Source organism: Sabethes cyaneus, chromosome 3 (assembly GCF_943734655.1).
Source record: "Sabethes cyaneus chromosome 3, idSabCyanKW18_F2, whole genome shotgun sequence".
NCBI classification, from domain to species: Eukaryota; Metazoa; Arthropoda; class Insecta; order Diptera; family Culicidae; genus Sabethes; species Sabethes cyaneus.
This window is the reverse complement of record NC_071355.1, coordinates 84,563,637-84,584,275: the sequence shown is the minus strand read 5'-3', so window position 1 is coordinate 84,584,275 and position 20,639 is coordinate 84,563,637. Positions and strand designations below refer to the sequence as shown.

Genomic DNA, 20,639 nt, shown 5'->3' with positions numbered 1-20,639 from the left:
GAGTTGGCCTAAGGGGGGGGGGGGGGGGGATTGTTCATGTGCTTGGGTACGAAAGCGACCCAGTTGCCTCCAGGACATCCAGCTAGATCCGGCGAGAAGATCGTAGGGCCTTCGTGTTGATTCAAGAGAGAAGCAGAAGCTTCTGTAGACACTTCTTGAGATAGATCTGCCTATTTACAGTCCCGGTGGTCACGAACGGCTCACTCCGTTTGCCACATGAGCAGATCACTTGCCAAATCATGTATTTCTTGGCAAACTTTGAAATGCTTTCTTATTTCCTCCGGAACATGAAACTTGTGCTGGGAGGTGAAGAACAGTAACCGCGGAAGGTACCGGTAGTCCGCCTTGACGTAAGTCTCATCATCCATGATGAGACAATGAGGCTTCGTCAGCATCTGGATGTACAGTTTCTGCGTCCGTGACTTTTTGCCGTTCGTATTTTGCCACCGTATTTTGCCGTTCGTCATGATTTGGAGCCGTCTGTACTTTGTACGTATGCAGTCCCTCTCGTTACTTGGCTCTCTGAACGAAAGACTTGGACAGATTCAACTTTTTGGCCACATCCTTGACCGAAGCATTGGGATTCACCTTAAACGCTTCCACGACACGCTTGTATTCCTCATCACTAATAAAACATCCATTCTGACCGCATTTCTCCTTCCGTTCGATACTCAGAGTTGACTCACAGTTGACTGCACGATTCCGAGTTGTTTTCCGATGTCCCGATAAGAGGGTTGAGGATTTTTCAGGTGCTTGCGCAAAATCAATTCGCGACGTTCCTTTTCTGGTGACGCCGTTTTTTCCTATTTTCGAAAAACTGACTGCGATAAAAATACAGTGTAATCAATACACTCTAAACTAGTTCTACACAAATTTTCAAGAGAAAATACCCAATGGGCAATATACTGCTTCAAGAAAAAGTTATTTTGCTCTTAGTTTTACATTAATAATGGGGGATTGGCAAAGAATACCTCGGGGCGATGAGTGATTCTTATGTAAAAAAATCTGCGAAACACGATGAAGTTGGAATTTTTGAAATCAAATTGTCTTCATTGAAAGAAAAATTTACATTAGTTTTCGCACATTACATTAGTTTTCAAATTGAGTTTAAAAATATTTGGCAACTCTGGTGCTCAAAAATAATATCTTTTTCGAATTCCCTGGGTATTTTCTTTGAAAATGTGAAAATAGTTTGTTTCTAAACTTTATATTTCCGGAGATATACGCAAAAGAAAATAAGAGGTTTTGACAAAAACGGGTATTTTCCTTAAAAATGGAGGTACTCCCATTAATCGAGGGAATGGCCGATCGGTGCCAAATTTTGGATTTTTTACTTTATGCCCGAAAACGAACAATCTGGCAAAATTTGGTTCAAATCCGTGATGGTCGAATACACGGGTCTCGGACACTTCGCGTGGAATGACCCGTATACAATTATATAATACAATTTACTCAATTTGTTTATACCTACAAAAGAAACACAGCTTGAGAAAAAAGAATGCGTGGAATGGGTGGTGTGTTTTCTTCTTTTCGCTCCGGCTGGCTCTGGTTTAGTGAACGAAGCTCAAAATCTTACTTATTTACTTATTCAGCCGAGATCCGGGGTAGCTATGGCCTTATCAAGAATTCCTCTTCATTGTACTCGGTCTTGTCTTGGGCTACTCGTTGCCAATTCGTTGCGCGTCTCGACATATGCAAGTCGGCTTCAATTTGGTGGAGCCATCTAGCACGTTAGGCCCCTTTATTCCTGGTGCCGGTGGGGTTCTTGAAGAGAACGGATTCCACTGCATAGTCGTCCGGTGATGTGGCCGGCCCACCGTAGTCTCCTAACATTCGCTAGGTTGTACGATGGGAATCTCTCCAAGCAGTGCCTGTAGTTCGTGATTCATACGCCTCCGCCACTCTCCGCTTTCCATTTGTACTCCGCCAAAAATAGTCCGCAACACCTTTCGTTCAAATACGGCAAGTGCACGTATGTCTTCCGTAAGCAAAGTTACTGTCTCAAGTAAAGTCCGTAGAGGATTATCGGTCTGATTAGCGTTTTATACATCGTCAGCTTTGCGCGATGGCGTATGCTCCTTGATCGAAGTGTGTTACGGATGGAAAAGTAGGCTCGATCACCAGCTTGAATGCGTCGCTGAATCTCTTTACTCGTGTTATGGTCGGCGGTAATCAGAGATTCCAAATATACGAATTCATCAACCACTTCCAGTTCATCGCTGTCAACAGTTACAGTCCAGTGGCAGGCAAACGTTGCTTTCTCTGGAGCCTCTTCCTACAATATATTTGTTTTCGATTTGAAACCCTATTCTCCTAGCCTCTGTGTTTAGTCTGGCATAGATTTTTCCCCGCCGTTCCAAGGTTTCTAGTAATGATGTCAAGGTCGTGAGCGAAGGTTGGGAGTTGGCTACTTTTGCTGAAGTACATTTTGTTAACAAACCAGAAAAAATATCGTTTGTTAGAAGTTTCAATCAAAGTTTCACTCAAAAATTTCTACAGCGGTGTAAATTTCCTGACCGGTTGTTTGTTAGGAAAGAAGAACCAGGAAGCGCAGAGCAAAACAGAAAGATTTGCAAACACTTGGAATCGGAATTTGAATAAAGTAGCGAAGAATATGTGGAAAACCAAAAAGTAGTAATGTCAATGAAGCGAAAATGATTTTGTGTTAAAGTTGTCTAATATAGATAAGTAGATATATCGAGCTGGTCAAATCAGAGAAAATATATTGTTGAGAATATTTCATACAATAAGTGAGGCATCCAGTGGGATTTGAAATGTCATTTCGCGATTATGCACAAGTAAAATTTTATTCGAATTGAGAAAGGGTACCTAATAGAAAAATTTATTTTCTGTTAACTTTGCTTTAAGAATGCTTCTGCTCTTTAGCTCTGATTGTGATACAATCTAATCACTAAAGGACTCACAGCAAATGTAGCAGTTTTGCAGCACGCTATAGAAAGTTTTCTTTTCTGCTTTTCAATCGAACGGGATCACAATGTACTTTTTCAGGGTGTGCGTGGGTAGAGCTACCCTGTTGCTGGGAGATAGTTCGTTGCCACGCGCCAGTTTTCCCATCTTTCGTTGGTTACTGGCATGGCAACTAATTTGTTGGCGTAGCAAAATATCTGGATTCTTACTGGGCAAAATTGACATAAGTCAACGCCGCTACTAAGTGTACGCTCACGTTCCAATCGGGACACAATGACTATCTATGTTTATTGTTTCATTTCCCTCCCTAAACAGATACACTGCTAATTAGTATTTTTTTCAGAAGGCGGAACCTGGCTCTATGCTAGGTTTCTAGGAAACTGACATTAAGTGTTCAATAGAATGGCAAGTAGTATTTTTTGTAAAAAATCGATAAATGTCTTGTAAAGAAGCAAGTTGAATTTATTTGATTGAAAATCAATGTAAATGGTAATTTTAAACATGTAATGTTTATAATGCATATTATTTTCTATGTACTTTGGTACAAAAGTGGTGATCGAATTTTGTTTCATATTTCAAGCGCTCTCGCTAGTTGCGGCAACGTTTGAACAACAAAATCGGAAAATTGTATTTTAGATACAGAAACAACATTACTTTTCTTAATAGATGTACAGTCAGTCTTCAATCATGGGTCACATACAATTATGGGTCATTTTCTCATAAGGGGACATAAAAGACTAAATTATTTTAAAAAGTCATAAATTTATTATTCCAGATTTTGATTCTGCAGTCTTTTCCGCTTATTTTGATACTAATTTTGTAATGATCCGACCACGGGAAGTGGCCGAAAAACGATCGGACACATAAGCATTCCAGTGCGATGTGGAACAATCTCGTCGGAATAAAAGCTGCTCCTGTAAAACCATGATTTTCAAACTTTATGTACCTTTTTCTCAGTAACTACTCAACGCATCGGAACAAACTTTTTTTGTTTTGTTGGTAGAAGCTTGGCAAAGACTTTTATAACTTTTATGCTTTGTAAACGAAACACAGCCAGAGAAAAAAAAGAAGACAAATTTTATTTTTTTGGTCATCTTTTTTTCTTCTTTTTACTTTTTTCTCAAGCTGTGTGTAGTTTACAAACCTTGAACTTGAACTTGAAAACTTACTTTTATTAATAGGAAAAGAAAAACCCCTGGGAATGAAGCAATAGCCTCTTTTCCCACAGGCACAAAACCTTTTCATCATTTCAACACAATTACAATAAAGTGCCCTTCCAGTGAGCTTAATACTCTTTTAAGGAAGGGCAAGAACTATTACAATATATGATTACAAATAATGATTGATTAAATTACGTATCACAGACGGAGACGGACATTTCAGGGCCTGATGGTTTTTTTGACGAATGAGAATCACCGGTGATGCGAAGTAGGTTGATGAGCTCGACGTAGTACTGGAAGTTGAAAAACTTCAGGGAGGGAAAGATCTTGAAATCACGCATACTTGCCTAAAAATGTAGGCTGAGAGACCCCTGTTTCAATCCCGACCTCAGGACCGGGACGTCATGGATGGCACCAAGCAATATGGCTGTAGTGGTTCTTTTTAGTCCTTCTTTTTAATCGTCACGAATAGGCGAATTTCCGCTAAAGGTCATGGCTGGGTCAGAGTGAACAGGGGCTCTCATAGTGCCTCGTTGCGTGCGTCCCGGTCGAACTCCCACAGCTATTCGTTGGAACTGGGTTGGTAGATTCATAGCCATTCTCCAGAGATTCATCGCTGTTTATAGTATGTAGCAACGTAAATTTTTCCGCAAGTGAGCTTTAACATCTCTTTTGAATTTCCATTGAATTCGTTCATTTTTTATTGAGACAGGCAACGTGTTGTAACGCGATATTGCGAAGTAAGAGAAGGACTTTTTCAGCAGCTCCGTGTTCGGCCTTCTAAGGATTAGATTAGCTAAACCTCTTGTACCGAAATTGTGACTTGAGATATCGATTCGCATGTTGTGGTGCATATTTGTATTGTACAACATACTATGTATTTGTACTAAGCACTGTAACTCCCGTAACGCTGATATTGGCAGTACAGATCCATCAGATTCGCTGTATAACTGGAACCTAGTTATAAAAGTCTTTGCCAAGCTTCTACCAACAAAACAAAAAAAAAGTTTGTTCCAATACGTTATGTAGTTTTTGAGAAAAAGGTACATAAAGTTTGAAATTCGTGGTTTTACAGGAGCGGCGTTTTATTCCGGCGAGGTTGTTCTACATCGCACTGGAATGCCTATGTGTTCGATCGTTTTTCGGCCACTTCCCGTGGTCGGATCATTACAAAATAAGTATCGAAATAAGGGGAAAAACTGCAAAATCAAAATCTGAAATAAAAAATTTACGATCTTAAAAAAAATTTAGTCGTTTATGTCCCCTTAATCTGTCGAATAATGCGTGAATATTATACTAATTGATTGACAAAATTGTCACTCATAAGTAGCACTACGAATTTGATCAATCATTAGGTGATATTTAAACGGAAATTAGCAGCTAAAGCTAAAATGACCCATAATTGTGTGTGACCCATGATTGTGGACTGACTGTAAGGTAAGGCTCATTGATGGTGGCATCTAAAGCGAAATTAACCAAGTTAGTTTCGAACATACAAGATCTAGTTTGTTGACCAGTACCACGTCTAAAGGCTTGGTCACTAATGTTAATAATAATCACAGATGCGAATTCCAAATTAGGCAAAGTCTCTATAAAAAATAATAATAATCATTTACCTAAGTGCAGAGTTGGGCAGCAGTCTTTGCTAACGAGTACAGACTCTAAATATCCAGCAACATAGTTTACATGAAAGTAATCCATTGGTGCCCTTTTATATACTTGGGAAAATCGAAGTATTTCGATACGCTAGGAACAATTAGGTATAATGATTATTAAATGTTAATAAACCCAATGAGCAAACTGCATGTTCCTACCGGCTTGCAATCCACTGATCATAAAAAGCAATTGGCTGAAGTTGAGAAGACAGTTTGTTATTTCTGCGAATCAGATCATTGTTGCTACATTAAGATCCAAGTATTGATACGTTTGCGCTTGTATTCCGGAAATTTGATAGTTTATCCATTATATTTCATCTGACAGATTATGTGGAACGCATACGTATCAATTGTGTTTGGATCTTAAGTACGTAAATGCTTTCCAGGGAAAGTCACACTTCGTGAACTTCATTGAATCGATCTGAATAAACATATACCCGTATACATATATCCGTGCTCTTGTTTTTCAATCTAAGAGAGACAATGATATCTACAGTGTGTACAACGCACTTATAAATAGCTGCAGATTGATTGCCGGCTGGGATTTTTCTTTTCCATTTCCATTACTATTATTGGCCGTAGATGGTTTCACGGTTACTGCGGTCATATTGTCGACCGAACTCGAAAGCTTTTTACACGTTGTTACGGTGGATATGTGGCATTGATAGCACATAAATAGGATATATGCTGGACGTCGTTTCTCGTAGGAACTGCTCCGTGCAATAGCGTTTGCAATAAACGACCTAGTTTTATGCCCATATCGGAACGAATGGGAACAGCACGGAATGCACAATTTTCCTTTTTCTACTGCCATCGGGCGGGGCGGCGAGGCTGTTCGAATTAAGCCCTTTGGACATGCAATTAGCACATCTGTCGCCCCGATTCGAATTTAGCCGATTGTATCGTACGTGTTTTGAGTTTAATATTCACATACTGTTATCATCTTCTGTTATTTTTTGATGCCACAAAGTATTTCGCCTCATTTAGTAGTAACCAGATTTGCTGCTATGATGCTTAAGCATTAAACATTTTCTTTTAGGAAATTTCTCTCGAGACTGTTAAGTAGCATGTAATATTACGTACGTCTATATTAACAATAAGGATAGAGAGCGGTTGTGTAAATTTATTTAATAAACAAAGCTTTTGTTTATTTTAACAACTATTTTTCAATAGCCCCACCGCCATAATTTCGGATTAATTCCTAGTAAATAGCTAAAGAAAGTCTTTTTATTTTTTATGGCTCAATAAGGGGCTGATCACATTTAGTGTAGATAGTAAACGTATGATATTTCAAATACCTCAGGCACCATTTTATAAAGTAATATTAGCGTGCACCACGCGCCTCCATTGAAACACATTTTCTTTGACATAGGAAAAAGTCAAACAGAAAAATTCCCGCCATATAATTAGCTTTCATTCGTTGTTGAAATCACATGGTAATGGTAAGTAAAAGTACTATTTTGTAATTGTCTTTTTCGTTAAGAAAAGGTAAAATATTGAAAAGATTAATTGTTAACGCAATTCGCCGTCACAACTATAAAGGTTGATAAAAAAATTTGGAATAATTTTTATCTACCAGTTTGGATATTAAAGTTAAAATTTATTAAAATATTTGAGTGGATGATATGTATGATATAGATGAGTGGTGGCCACGGTATAAGCAATCAGATCTCCTCAATAGATCCGCGGCCCGAAATGACTTCTAACAAATTCATCCGACCCGTCCATCCATCGAACGAGTTCGCGGGCCGCAAGGACCATATTCAAGAGCCGCATGCGGCCCGCGGGCCGCAATTTGGCCATCACTGATATAGATGATAGAAGGGAATATTATAAAAGCAAAGATTTAAGTTAATAATTCTTGCAAATGCAAATACATATTGATAATTATTAGTTGTTGAAATTAAAGGAAACTTTTTCACAATTGCATTCCACTATTAATTGACACTGACGCCTAGAACGCTCAAAAAACTTCAATTGATTAACGAACATTTTGTATTTTTTTTATTGGAAAATTCTAATTGAAAATTGTCACAGATTGGTTTGAGCGGATGGTCATCGCATCGGTTCGAACCTTACTACAATTCAGGCTATTTAATGTCAGTTCATTAAAGATTAAAGGATTTTTCCAAAATTCAGTATAAATCAAGCTTTGACTGCAGGATCGCATAATTTTATGAAATTATGTATACAGGTTTAGTGAATTTATAAACGATAAAAATGTTTCAAAATTTTGGTCTTCTATTTTTCTATAAAACTCAGGCAAATTTTCTTATTTCTCGGACATCGTTTATTTAAAAAAAAATCATAAATAATTCAATAATCATCGCAGCACCGTAAAACAATTTTTTTTATGAAAATGTATATGTAACTAAATTTCATCCATAATCAGGAAAAAAATGTTTACAGTGGAGGAAAACTTCAAAGAAAACTCGGGAAATCACTTTGCCTGATTCTGAATTAAATACATATATGTTTTGCCTTTCTACTATATAAATATATAGTAGAGTAACGAGGGGTGCGATTGGGGTAAAAGTGCGATTCAATGATTTATCGGTGCAGATATCGAGTAAATTGACTACATTGGCATGGATAGGTGACTACTTTGACAGCTTGAATCTAACGTAAACTTTGATTGCTTACGAAGCATAGTTGCTGAGTTATGTGCAAATGTTATTTTAGGATGGTTTTGATGTAATTTTTCGTTATACGGCAAATACGATATCAACAGGAGGATATTATTTGTTGAAAATTTGTAGCAGCGTTTTACATCACTCACAAATCTGTTTTAAAAATACGATGAATAGAATTCACAAAATATATTTCGCTTTTCCATAATTTAATCAAACCCCGTCACGTGCCTAGCGGGGTAAAAGTTCATGAACGAGGCAAAAATGTATAGCTAATTATATATAGCTTTGGGCACTATATTACAGTTACTAGAAATGGAAGGTTTGCAGAAAACTGTGTGCTCTACAGATGTTGGCCGGAGGAAAACAATGTTTTTCCGCTGATGAAACAAAAAACAAACGTTTGGAAAAGTTTCGATTTGACGGAGGCTGCAATACATCAGCGCAAAATAGGAAAGGTGCCAATTGAAAATAATCCTTACCGAAACATAGCGCAGATTAAAGATAATACGGTTTTGTTAGCTACTGCTGTGCTAATTTCAAAGATTCGAGTTTCGCACTTTTGGTCCGCGGTATTCGCACTTTTGCCCCGCTAGTGGGGTAAAAGTGCGAATCGGCACTTGATCAGAAGAATGAAGAATTTATTTTGCATAACACTATTATTCCGAATGATTTATAGTTGAATGTGAAGACATTGAGTTTCTTTATCACTATAAAATATATTTTGTTGTTGTCCTTTTTTATATCTCACGAAAATTGATGACAACTTAAAACATCGCACTTATACCCCGCCCTACTCTATAAAGGTATAAAAATCACTTGGAAACCGAAAATGGAAAGAAGGTTCTGTTATGTACAAAAATACGAAAAACACGAGACATCATCTTCTCACGGGTCCCTAGATCGATTTGAACAAAACTGATTGCAAATGAAAGAAAAGCCTTTAAAAACTATGACCTCCTATTTTCATGATAATTGGGGTAGTGGTATGAAAGTTACAGAAAGAAATATGAGAAAAAAGTATTTAAAACTTATTTTTGTTACATATAAGGATTAATTCCATGACAAATATTCTACAATTTATTATTATTTTAAAATTCCTGTTGAGATCTATCAAACGAAACCGAAAACGAAACGAAAGTTCGATTTATTCAAAAGTTATTCAAACTTTCACACTTAAACATCGTACATTAAACCGTTAAAACGTGTAAAACCAAAATATATCAATCAAGTATGTATGTATGCGTGTATGTATGCATGTATGTGTGCAAGTGTCTATGTATGTGTGTACAATTTTTCAATCTGCTTTGAAATACAAGAAAAGTGATGAAACATTTCAATCGTCAATTTTCAATTCAGTTCATTTTATTTCCATTTATCAAAATTTCAATTTAATTTAATTTTCTCCACCTTCTGTTACTCAGAATTGGACAACTATACGAACCTTTAACCTACGGTCACTCGCGCTTTTTTGTTAGTACAACGCCTGTGAAACGACAAATTTATATTGGTATATGTTGCAATAAAAACGTTACTGTTTTTTAGCAAAGTTAATCAATAGACCAAGGTCTTCCAGTAGATAGACAAAGTTTCATAAGTTTTTCACTAAGAGGCGTTAGTATTCGAGTAAATGCTGTTTAATTTTAGCATGGCAATGAATTGAATTTGGCGCGAGTAACGAAAGTAGATGGGATGGATATAAAATGACGTATAGGATTGAAAATGCTAATAGGTTGATTTTCTTATATAAATATATACAAATTTCAAACCAATTGTGTGCATATGGGACCGCTTATGCTATCAAAAAAGAGTAGCGCTGGGAAAACGATCATTTTTTCCATGCTCAAGCATGTTTACTATGCTGCTTTTGCACTATTTTTTTGTTTTCATCTTGTTTCTTTAATTTCTAATTTTCTACATAATTGATTTAAAAATTATATTCTGCAAAAATTATCTTGTGTTATGTGTTATATACGTGTCAGATAAATATTATCACGTAAATATTATGTCAATAAAACAAATTAAATGATGCTTGCAAATATTTGCGAAATAAATATAATTATCGCAGTACGTTCTTGTGAATTTTACCGTTAAATAAGGGTTTTGATAACTGATATTTAAAAATATAGTCATCTTAATTACAGATGGTCCAGAGAAACTAATAAAAGAAAAAAATGTTGCAGTAGAAAGGCCACGTCACACAGCTAGGTGGATTAATTCAAGTTTTTTTATGAACATACAACAAAATTTACTCAGTCATTCCGATCCAATCAGGGGCCGTCGTGATTCGATAGTGTTTCATAAAAATCTATTGTTATTCTACTCGATTGTTTCCAGAGTCTCGAACTTAGTGAAATAAGTGATGTTGGAAAATCGTTAAATTTTCCTTGGAGTTTTCTGGGAAAATAAATTTTTTAGATACTGTTTTCATTAATAAGTCTATAAACTATGCCCGTATACAAAACTTTTGGATTCTTGGATCCTTCAGTCAAAATCTGTACAAAATTTCAAAAATCCCCATACTTGGTTAATGAATTATGATTGTTTAAAATAGTCGATGTCCGAGAAAATCGAAGAATTTCTTTCAAAGTTTTCTGGGAAGACGCAAAAACTCGATCACCTAGTTGTCAATGTTGAATGTTGTTGTTCTATTATAACCACCAAAGGGAATCTAAATTGTTTGCCGAAGAAGAATAGAATCGGTTCAATTTCATGTTCGCTGTTAGAGTTCGGTTTAGCATGTGGTTTTAACAAGATGAATTGTGATTATTGCCATAAAATTTCGTTTCTGCATGTTCTTTTGCTATTTCTTATTTTTCAGAATGTCTCTTGTCATAAACTTTCGTATTATGAAGCATTAACATTTTTGGTATTACTCAGTTTGCAGTTTAATTTTCTTGTAAATATTTCCTTCGTGTTGCGTCCTGCAAAGATGAATATTTTATGTCGAATGAAATTCTTTTGTGATCCTGAAGTTCTCTCTCCCGGTAAATCTAACACGAAGCCCGTACCTCTAGTATGTACTGTTAAAGGTTTCTACTGTTGAGATAGTTTAAATTCAGTTGTTTTTTAATATTCTTCCAGTCATCATCGCAGGACAATGTCGAGATGGTTGTTGATGAAAGCTACGATGCGCTGCTCGGTCAACAGCCACCGCAGCTCGATCCCGGGGGGCAGCTGCATCAACACAATCAGTATCAGCAGCTGTGTTCCAGTGGCATGGATGTCGAAGCAATGGACCTGGACTCGACGGAAATGGCAATGATGAAATCCGGCGATGAACAAGAATATGACATTCGGGATGTTGTGCGCGAAGGTCACGAGAAAGCTGATCCATCTCAGTTTGAGCTGCTCAAAGTACTCGGGGAAGGTTCGTTTGGAAAAGTATTCTTAGTTAGGAAAATTGTCGGCAAAGACGCTGGTACACTATACGCAATGAAAGTAAGTTTTCTCTTAGCGCTTATTACAGTGGAATACTGTAGCTGAGTTCTGTTGATCGTAGGTATTAAAAAAGGCCACATTGAAAGTAAAGGATCGGGTTCGCAGTACCAACGAACGCAATATTTTGGCTGATGTGGGTCATGCATTTATTGTTAAGCTGCATTATGCCTTCCAAACCCCGGGAAAACTGTACCTTATTTTGGACTTCCTACGTGGCGGCGATTTGTTCACAAGATTAAGTAAGGAAGTAATGTTCACCGAGGAGGATGTCAAGTTTTACTTAGCAGAATTGGCGCTTGCCTTAAATCATTTGCATAGTCTTGGTATCATATACCGGGACTTGAAACCAGAAAATATTTTGCTGGATCAGGTAAGATAATTTTCTCAACCTTTTTTATGTCTATTCAACAAAGTTTTATTGCATCGTTACTACAGGATGGTCACATAGCTTTAACCGATTTCGGACTATCAAAACAACCGCTGGACGGTTCGAAAACGTATAGTTTTTGTGGCACTGTCGAGTATATGGCTCCAGAAGTAGTCAACCGGAAAGGACATACATTCGCGGCAGATTGGTGGTCTTTTGGTGTGCTTATGGTAAGCTTACAAACATTCCTAAATTGTTGTGTTTAACAATACTAATGAAGTTTTTTTCTTTGCACAGTTTGAAATGCTAACCGGAAACCTTCCTTTTCACGGTAGTAACCGGAACGACACAATGAATCAAATTTTGAAAACGAAATTGGGAATGCCGGAGAACTTAAGTCCTGAGGCCCAAAGTTTGTTGAGAGCATTGTTCAAGCGGAATCCTCAGAATCGGTTGGGAGTGGGTCCGAACGGAATTGAAGATATCAAAAAGCATGAGTTTTTTGCGAATGTCGATTGGGTTGCATTTGAGAGGAAAGATGTTCGACCTCCATTCATACCGGCTGTTTCTAGAGACGATGCATTTTACTTTGACTCGGAGTACACGAATAAATCCCCAAAGTAGGTATTTTTTATATTAGAAGACCGATAATTTTTTTAATTGCTTTATTATTAAGGGATTCGCCTGGTGGACCGGTCAGTGCAAGCGCGCATGAAATTTTCCGTGGTTTTAGTTTCGTAGCTCCAGGACTATACGATGAGACGCCGAATTTTGCGAATGGAAGTGGAAGTCTCATGAATCAACAGCCAGTAACTAGGTCACCGTTTTCGAACGAAATCCCAGGCGTCAAACCAGGAGCCTTTGGTGATGAGTACACACTGATGCAGGAGTTGGGCCGAGGAACATTCTCTATCTGCAGACTCTGTGAAAGTCGGACTACGAAAAAGCATTATGCCGTTAAGGTAGTAGATCGTTTGGATTTTGATGAATATTTATTATGCAAGCATTTATCCAACAGATTATTGACAAATCGAGCCATGACTGCCGGGAGGAGGTAGAAATCTTGTTACGTTATGGAAATCATCCGAATATAGTTTCTTTATATGGTGTTCATGAGGACGTCACCTACGTATATCTAGTGATGGAATTGCTGAAAGGAGGCGAACTGTTAGATCGGATTCTCGCCATACAGTATATGAACGAGGTAGAAGCTAGCGCGGTGCTAAAAACAGTAGTTTCAGCCGTTGCGTATCTACATGAGCATGGTGTAGTGCACCGAGATCTGAAGCCTTCGAATCTGCTATACGCGTCGGTGAATCATACGCCAGAATCTTTGAAACTGTGTGATCTAGGCTTTGCCAAACAGCTACGAGCGGACAACGGGTTGCTGATGACTCCGTGCTACACAGCAAACTTTGTGGCACCAGAAGTTCTGAAAAAACAGGGCTATGATTTGGCTTGCGACATCTGGTCGCTTGGAGTATTATTGTACATCATGCTTGATGGAAAGACGCCGTTCGCTAGCACGCCGAATGACTCTCCGGATATGATTTTGGCGAGAATAGGATCCGGGAAGGTGGATTTGGAGACAGGGGTGAGTTAGTACAAATAATTGTTTAAGCAATTTAAATTTAAGGGATTGACAAAAGCAATTTCAAATTTTGAGGTATAATTTTTAAATACCAGATGGTCAGGAATACATATGTGTGGATTACATATTTAAATAAAATATATTTTTTTTACCTCCAAAAGAATTTGAATGGTTAACGTATAAATAAAAGATTAGAGTATAACTAAAGTATAGAGTATCATCTGTTCATCCTGACTCGACTGTAACTTTATGTTTTACATTTAGATGCTCACTCCCGACGATACTGTGACGCGTATATTACATTTATTTAATTTATCTATTTAAAGAAATGGCCCAGTATATCTGAGGAAGTGAAAGAGCTGCTTCGACAGATGCTACATATCGCCCCGCAGCGTAGGCCTACAGCGGCGCAGATTCTGCGGCATCCATGGCTTTCTCGATCCCGGCTGTTATACAATCATCCCGGCTTGCAACACCAAGGGCAACAGACAGTTATCGATTCGGCAGCTGTTACGTCTTCGGCAACTGTGCCAACAATTTGCGCCCATTGCCCAGCAGACAATACGGAGGCCATCAAAGGTGCCGTTAACGCTACGTTCCGAGCTATCTCTTCTCCCCAGGCAGCTAATCTTGGACCGGTTGGAATGTCAGATTTGGCAAGGAGAAGAAAGGACAAGATGAACAATTCGTAATTTCAACGATTGCAGTTTATGTATGTGTGTGTGTTTGTAAGTTTGTTCAAATGCGTGTATGTATGATCCTAGTTGAGCCATATTTAGTATAACTGTTGTATGGTATTGAGAAAATAATGTGTGTGGGGCAATCCGGCTTATTCCGGACAGTTGCGAGTTTTCGTCGATCGATTAATTTGGAATGGAATTGGTCCTCACGCACTTTATGCATGTGTATGAAATCCTTCCAGAAATAGTGTAATGCGAAAGCTTTTTTATCCAGCCCGTATAATGGGATTGTTTTGTAATCAAGATAGAAACAGTTTTACAAACCTAACCAAAATATATATCAGAGCTGTACGTTTTTTAATATACAGGAAAATGAGTTTTGATCACATATTGTAATAAAATACATTTTAGTTCCATTTTGTTCCTTATTACTTTGCAGACGTTAAGATATTTTGATATCTGGACTCATAGTTTATCGTAAGTTAAAACCCTTATCACTACATAGTACAAAAATCGTTATTCGGCAGCAATTTAAACACGTTTTTAAAGGCTGTGCAAGTCCACTTGCAAGCAAATTTTCACTTTATGGTTTGGAAAATCGAGACTATTTTGCTGATGTTCTGTAACTTTATTAAAGTTTATTTTTATCCAATGGTAAAAAAACTAAGCAAAAAAATCAGTACAGCTCCCTATAGCGTATCTGTCTCAGACTCACTTAAATAGTTTTTCAAAGAGATTCTTAAACAGGTAACCATCAGTACAATCTAAACGGCACTTTTATAAAGTGCTTGATGCTAACAGGCATCTGCTCTTCTGTAAATTTGCATGTTTCTGTCAGTTCTGAAAGGGTTTCAATCGTGATATATCCTTTCTATTCATTCGTTATTCGGAGAAAATAATTCATGCAAAACCCACTAATATATTGTCGCTGTTACTTATTGTGCAAAGGTTGTCCATTATAAAGCAACACAAAGCTGTCGAAATTTTGTATCGTTACTGTACCTACACTCTCTCTCGCAATTCATCGGCGCTGTTTGTGGATGTGGAACGTCTTCGTTGCTTTTATTAGAATACGTAAAGAACATTATGAAATATTAGTAACTAGAAGTAAATCACTATACACAAAATTTAAAGTTCAATTAGTATTTTAATATGGAAAAATTATCAGAGAATACACTATTGTGAAACTATTAAACGATATTTGAAAAAAAAAACCAACCTAACGAACACTTGAAAGCTTCTCTATCCTTTTTTCAGATATGTTTTCAAATCACTAGAGTACACTAGCAAAAAAGATAAACGATAAAATGAAACTACTGAAAATTACTATATTTACAATAATAAATGTGCCATACACTGTGACTAAATAGACAAGCAGAAATTACGAGTCACACACCAAAAAAAAAAGCATAAGAAAACTAAACAGAGTTGTTGATTCGAGCGGGTGTTCACTTGCAATCGGAACGTTTTCGAATTAGTCAGCCGAGATTGATACAAATCTAATAGGTCAGGATCTAGATGTATTTGAGCATTCTTGATAGTATTTTGGATTCGTACGTGACATATTTGATTGGTAGAGGTAATGATTGTAGAAGTGATATGTGATAGGCGTTATTATTTTAAGATAGTATGTGTTTTTGTTTGAGCCTACACCTTTTGATGTGCAGTCGCTTGATATAACAATGGATTGAATTTAGCAAAAAAACAAAACAAGAACCTTAACAAAACCTGCACACACATGATCTTCGCATCACAGTTGGACTATCAAAAATCAAACCTTTATCAAAATTGTTATATGTATATTCAATATAGATCAACCAAGCAACGTTGCCTGTAATAATGGTCGAGCGATATATTTTAGAATTTTCCGAGATGTCGTATAAAAGGGATGTATGGGGCAACAAGAAATATTTTTCAGTGTTTTTTTACTGATTATTTGATAGATTTTATCAACAATCCTCGATTAATACTTTGAGTGGGATAAAACAAAACTCACTCATTTTTTCTAGGTTACTGCTAGCTACTGCTTCTAGGTAAAGCTGGATCAAATCCAGTTGCATTTTAGATATGATTATTATAACAAATGACCCTATGTCAAAAGGTATAGCCGCTATTGTTTTTACTAATTTTTGGTTAATATATATATATTACATTGTTTCTTTTTGTCATAAGTACTATAAAACCTAGGAGAAGTATTATGTTTTAGTATCTTTTATGTTTAATTGTTAATACGTTAGAACGAAGCTTTGTTATATTTTTTTTATCAGTGGAGGAAATATTTCAATGCTAAGAAAAAGAATAGTTTGTATATTTTTATGTACTAGTGAGTAGCTGAATTTAATGTCAATAATTTAGCATTATTATGAGCAGCACTTTGAAGAATCGATTCACACTCTTGTGTATAAGGAATCCGGACGAGAACAAAAATAAATCAGTTCCCAGTGCGGCATATTGAAACAAAAAACTAATCAGCAACGTTAATAAGTTTAATGCGCATTGCAAAGAAAATATAAATAATAAAGTATACATCCAATTCAAATGTACTGGAATTTTCAACGCACAGGAAAAGAAACATGCCTGGTTTGTTTTTTGCTTATTTTATATAGTTTATATTTTATATATGGTTATTTTGCGTAATTTAAACTTCATGTTTTGGGTATTTTAAATTGAATTTTAAATTAACACTAACTTATCTGTGCTGTGTCGTTTGTCGGTGTATAATTCTTAATTAAGCTGTAGTTGAAAAATTTGTTCTTAATTTATGGGCAGGGTTGCCGCGATCATTTATGCTCACTTACGCTTATTGGACTGTACTACCTCACAGAAGCATAATCTATAAAAATTATGTATGTAACATTGGTAGAAATGAATGTAATCTACAATCTTTCTAAGCACTGTGATGGGGGGGGGGGGGGGGGGGTGGGGGGGGGGGGGGGCTGTGGGTTCGAATCTGAGTAGAATCAAGCTATTCGATGTCAAGTGACTTTAGCATGGGTTTATTCTCAGGCCCATCCATTTACCCTTCCTTCATGCTGAATTCTATATTTACCCCCTGACGCCTCTTGAAAGTGCAAATGTCCCTCCTATAGTTAAGTGTACTGGTCAGAGGTACGAATGTGTCCTCGCCAGGGGCGGCTATAAATATGGGATAGTAGCGAGGAATAAGTGGGTACAGTAGATCAAGCTTTGAAGGGAAGGGTAAACCCCAGTACACACAAGCACGCATAAAATTTAATAAACATATGCAGTGCAGGTTATATAGCAAAAACCTGGGCGATATCACAATAGATCAACGAAACTGGTCGCAGTGACGAGTCCACACATGAAAAAAAGGACTGTGATATTTTTTACGCTTTTTTTTATTGGTAAACGTAACACTTGACCGATGGATCAGCATCATCATCACCACCAGTATCGAATGATCGGAAGTGTCCTACTACTTTCAAGGATCGAGTAAATATTTCGAATCATCATTATCATGCCGATTCTGTCATATCACTTGAGCGGCAATAAATCAGAAGCTATCAGAAGTATCAGAAGCTGACTCACTGGGTCCCTGGACACTATAGTATTTCGGCCAAAAGGATTTTTTCTGTTTATATCCATGATGAAGTTGAGCTAGATCGTTGTGATACTGTGTTCCAATTTGATACTAGGGTAATTTGCCTATCATTGAACGATTCCATTGATTGGACGGTGATCAGTAAAACGCAATTGCATGCACGCATAAATCCTATAGAGTTGATAGGGGCATAATGAGAATATGAAGCATGATGGTTTGAGTATATTGGATAATCAATTCCACTCATTTGTTCAATGAACTTGTAAAAAATGTTTTCAATAAGAAATAAGTGTCTCCGTGAAAACCGCATCCAAATTCATTGCCATGTCTGAGATACTGAGAAAAACTTACCCACACTCAATATTGTAAAAATATTATAAGAATTGCAACCCATAAAATAAGCTCTATTGCCATATGCTGTATGCTACAGTTGCCCTAAGCATTGTACATAACCTGAAAATGTGCATTACTTCATTTTATCGGTCAGTATTTGGCAATTAATCGTTGCATTTATGGTTTGTTTATTCGCACGTAGTATTCTTAAACGTACTCTTGCACTATGGAAATACAGGTAATTTATCAATTTTTTACTGTATATGCATGCGTTACATTTTAATTTATTCTTGTGTGTGTATATATCCTACCTATCTCCCACTGTACGGCAGTGTTAAAAAAGGTAACTGCAGTGATGGTTAGTCCATGCAATTATCTTAGTTTCGGGTTATAGATGGTGTTAGCTCTACTGACTATTCAAAGACCCATGAACAATGACTGAGTACTTGCAGCGCATTCCGGAATCATTTTCTAGTCAGCAAGCCCCGCCAGAAGGTAATACTAGAATCATTTGGATTTTACTATTACATTCGGACTTTCAACTCGTTTGGTATGTTATTACCAAAAAAGTTGACCCGTATATAGTAACATGTGAAAAAAATTCGACTTGAAACGATCTTACCAAATTGCTGATTGAGCCAGTATAAAATTTTTTACTAATCGCGTCATTTGAGTTTCCATCAGTGCGTCTTATAGCCTATAATTATATTAATTTTTCCTTCTTTCCATGTGCATTATTTAAACTTATTACGGCCAAACTTTTACTGTATAGATGATGAGCAGATGAGCTAAAACGAAACAAATAATTAAATTAAAATAACATTAGGCTTACCCGATAACAGAGCCATGCGGCTCAACCGTCTGCCCAAAATCTCAGTTTTGAGATCAGGCAGCCGGGAAGCATGCAGCATCGCACCTCCTAGCTTAGCTACTCAATAGAGTATTACCGGGTATGGTCGCGTGAAGGCGCTAGGTGGGAGCTTGGGCTGGTGAAAGCTATGTTGGACGCTTTCTCGTTTGCCTACCCCTTTTCATACCCGCGTTACATTTTAATTTATTCCTATAGCGAAAATCAATTGAAACACACCGACAATAGAATAGAATAGAATCAACCATATTTAGAGCACCGGAAGAACCTGCTAAAACAAAATATGCAGAAGCAGATATCGAGAGCTGCATTTCTGCTATCCTACAGTACCGGGTGTCTATGGGGGAAGCGTCCCGAACATTTGGTGTTCCAAAATTGACTATTAATTTTCACACGAGCAAAAAGTAGACTGGAAAGAAGCGTCTTGGTCCGGGTGCAACAATATTGGCTATTGGGGTAAAGAAAGTGTAGGGAACGAGCCGAGCTAGATGAATCAGCGTAAAATAAATCTAATGAAACTGAATTATTTACTTGAGTGTAACTGAAACCCCTTGCATAGGAAGAATACCGTCACACGAACGATAAGAGACAAGGAGAGAAATGAATCGTTACGCATACTGTGGCATGATATAGCATGCTTCAAGCAAGAGTCAGTTTTTGGACGAACGTAGACTTTGACGGACGTTGTTCCGTGAGGACTCGGTTGAAAAGGTTGAAATAACCGACGGACACGACAGAAAGCAAACTTGTTAGGTGGATCCAGGAGATGGAAAGACGTGCTTTTTCTGTGAGTAAATACGCAATATTCGCAAAAGTTAAACATTATTTGGATCAGAACTCTCGTTCGACTAGTTTCAATGCTGTTTTAATAATGCTTCATTTGATATTTGAACATTCTGATACATTTGCTTTTTTATCCTAGAACCATACATTTACGATTGTTTCTTCGATGACATAAACAATTATCTCTACGAAAACCAGAAAATGTGACTATGGCTGCTGTTACTGTTTCTGAAGCACACATCTGTAAATGGTTTACTGAAATTTATTGCTACATATTATGCAACTTGCGGGCGTTGCTATTTTCAAACTTTTCAAAGTGAGTTGGAATAGCTGCATGGAAGCTGGAAAACGAAACCAAAAGTTTGACTATCGAACAGTTCGGAGCATTTCTTCAAAAAGCCCCTCAGTGCACTGAGGTATTTCAGTTGCTACGATACATGCAGGGTTTTGAAAATTCTGCAAATGAACGAGTACATCAAAACGATTTAAAAAACGCGATTCAATTTATTGGCCCCGAGAGAATAAGTTCATTTAACGGGAAATTAGCAGTCATCAACTTTTCGTCGGGAAGCCCAATTTTGGAAGCAATTTTTGGGCCCAAAAGCGGAGTTTTGTTCGTAAAATTGTAAATACTGCATTCT

General features: G+C 37.1%; 1 protein-coding gene across 1 annotated transcript in view; it reads left to right on the top strand.

Moving 5' to 3' along the window:
• LOC128744248 (ribosomal protein S6 kinase 2 beta-like) overlaps positions 1-16,968 on the top strand; it is a 37,091-nt gene extending 20,123 nt beyond the window's left edge. Inside the window, exons 2-8 of the mRNA XM_053841103.1 lie at positions 11,458-11,814; positions 11,876-12,184; positions 12,250-12,411; positions 12,479-12,801; positions 12,858-13,143; positions 13,200-13,775; positions 14,099-16,968. Of these exons, the coding sequence (XP_053697078.1) occupies positions 11,458-11,814; positions 11,876-12,184; positions 12,250-12,411; positions 12,479-12,801; positions 12,858-13,143; positions 13,200-13,775; positions 14,099-14,464 (2,379 nt within the window). The 3' untranslated portion in view covers positions 14,465-16,968. The remainder of the gene's footprint in view (positions 1-11,457; positions 11,815-11,875; positions 12,185-12,249; positions 12,412-12,478; positions 12,802-12,857; positions 13,144-13,199; positions 13,776-14,098) is intronic.
• The last annotated feature ends 3,671 nt before the right edge of the window (positions 16,969-20,639 follow it).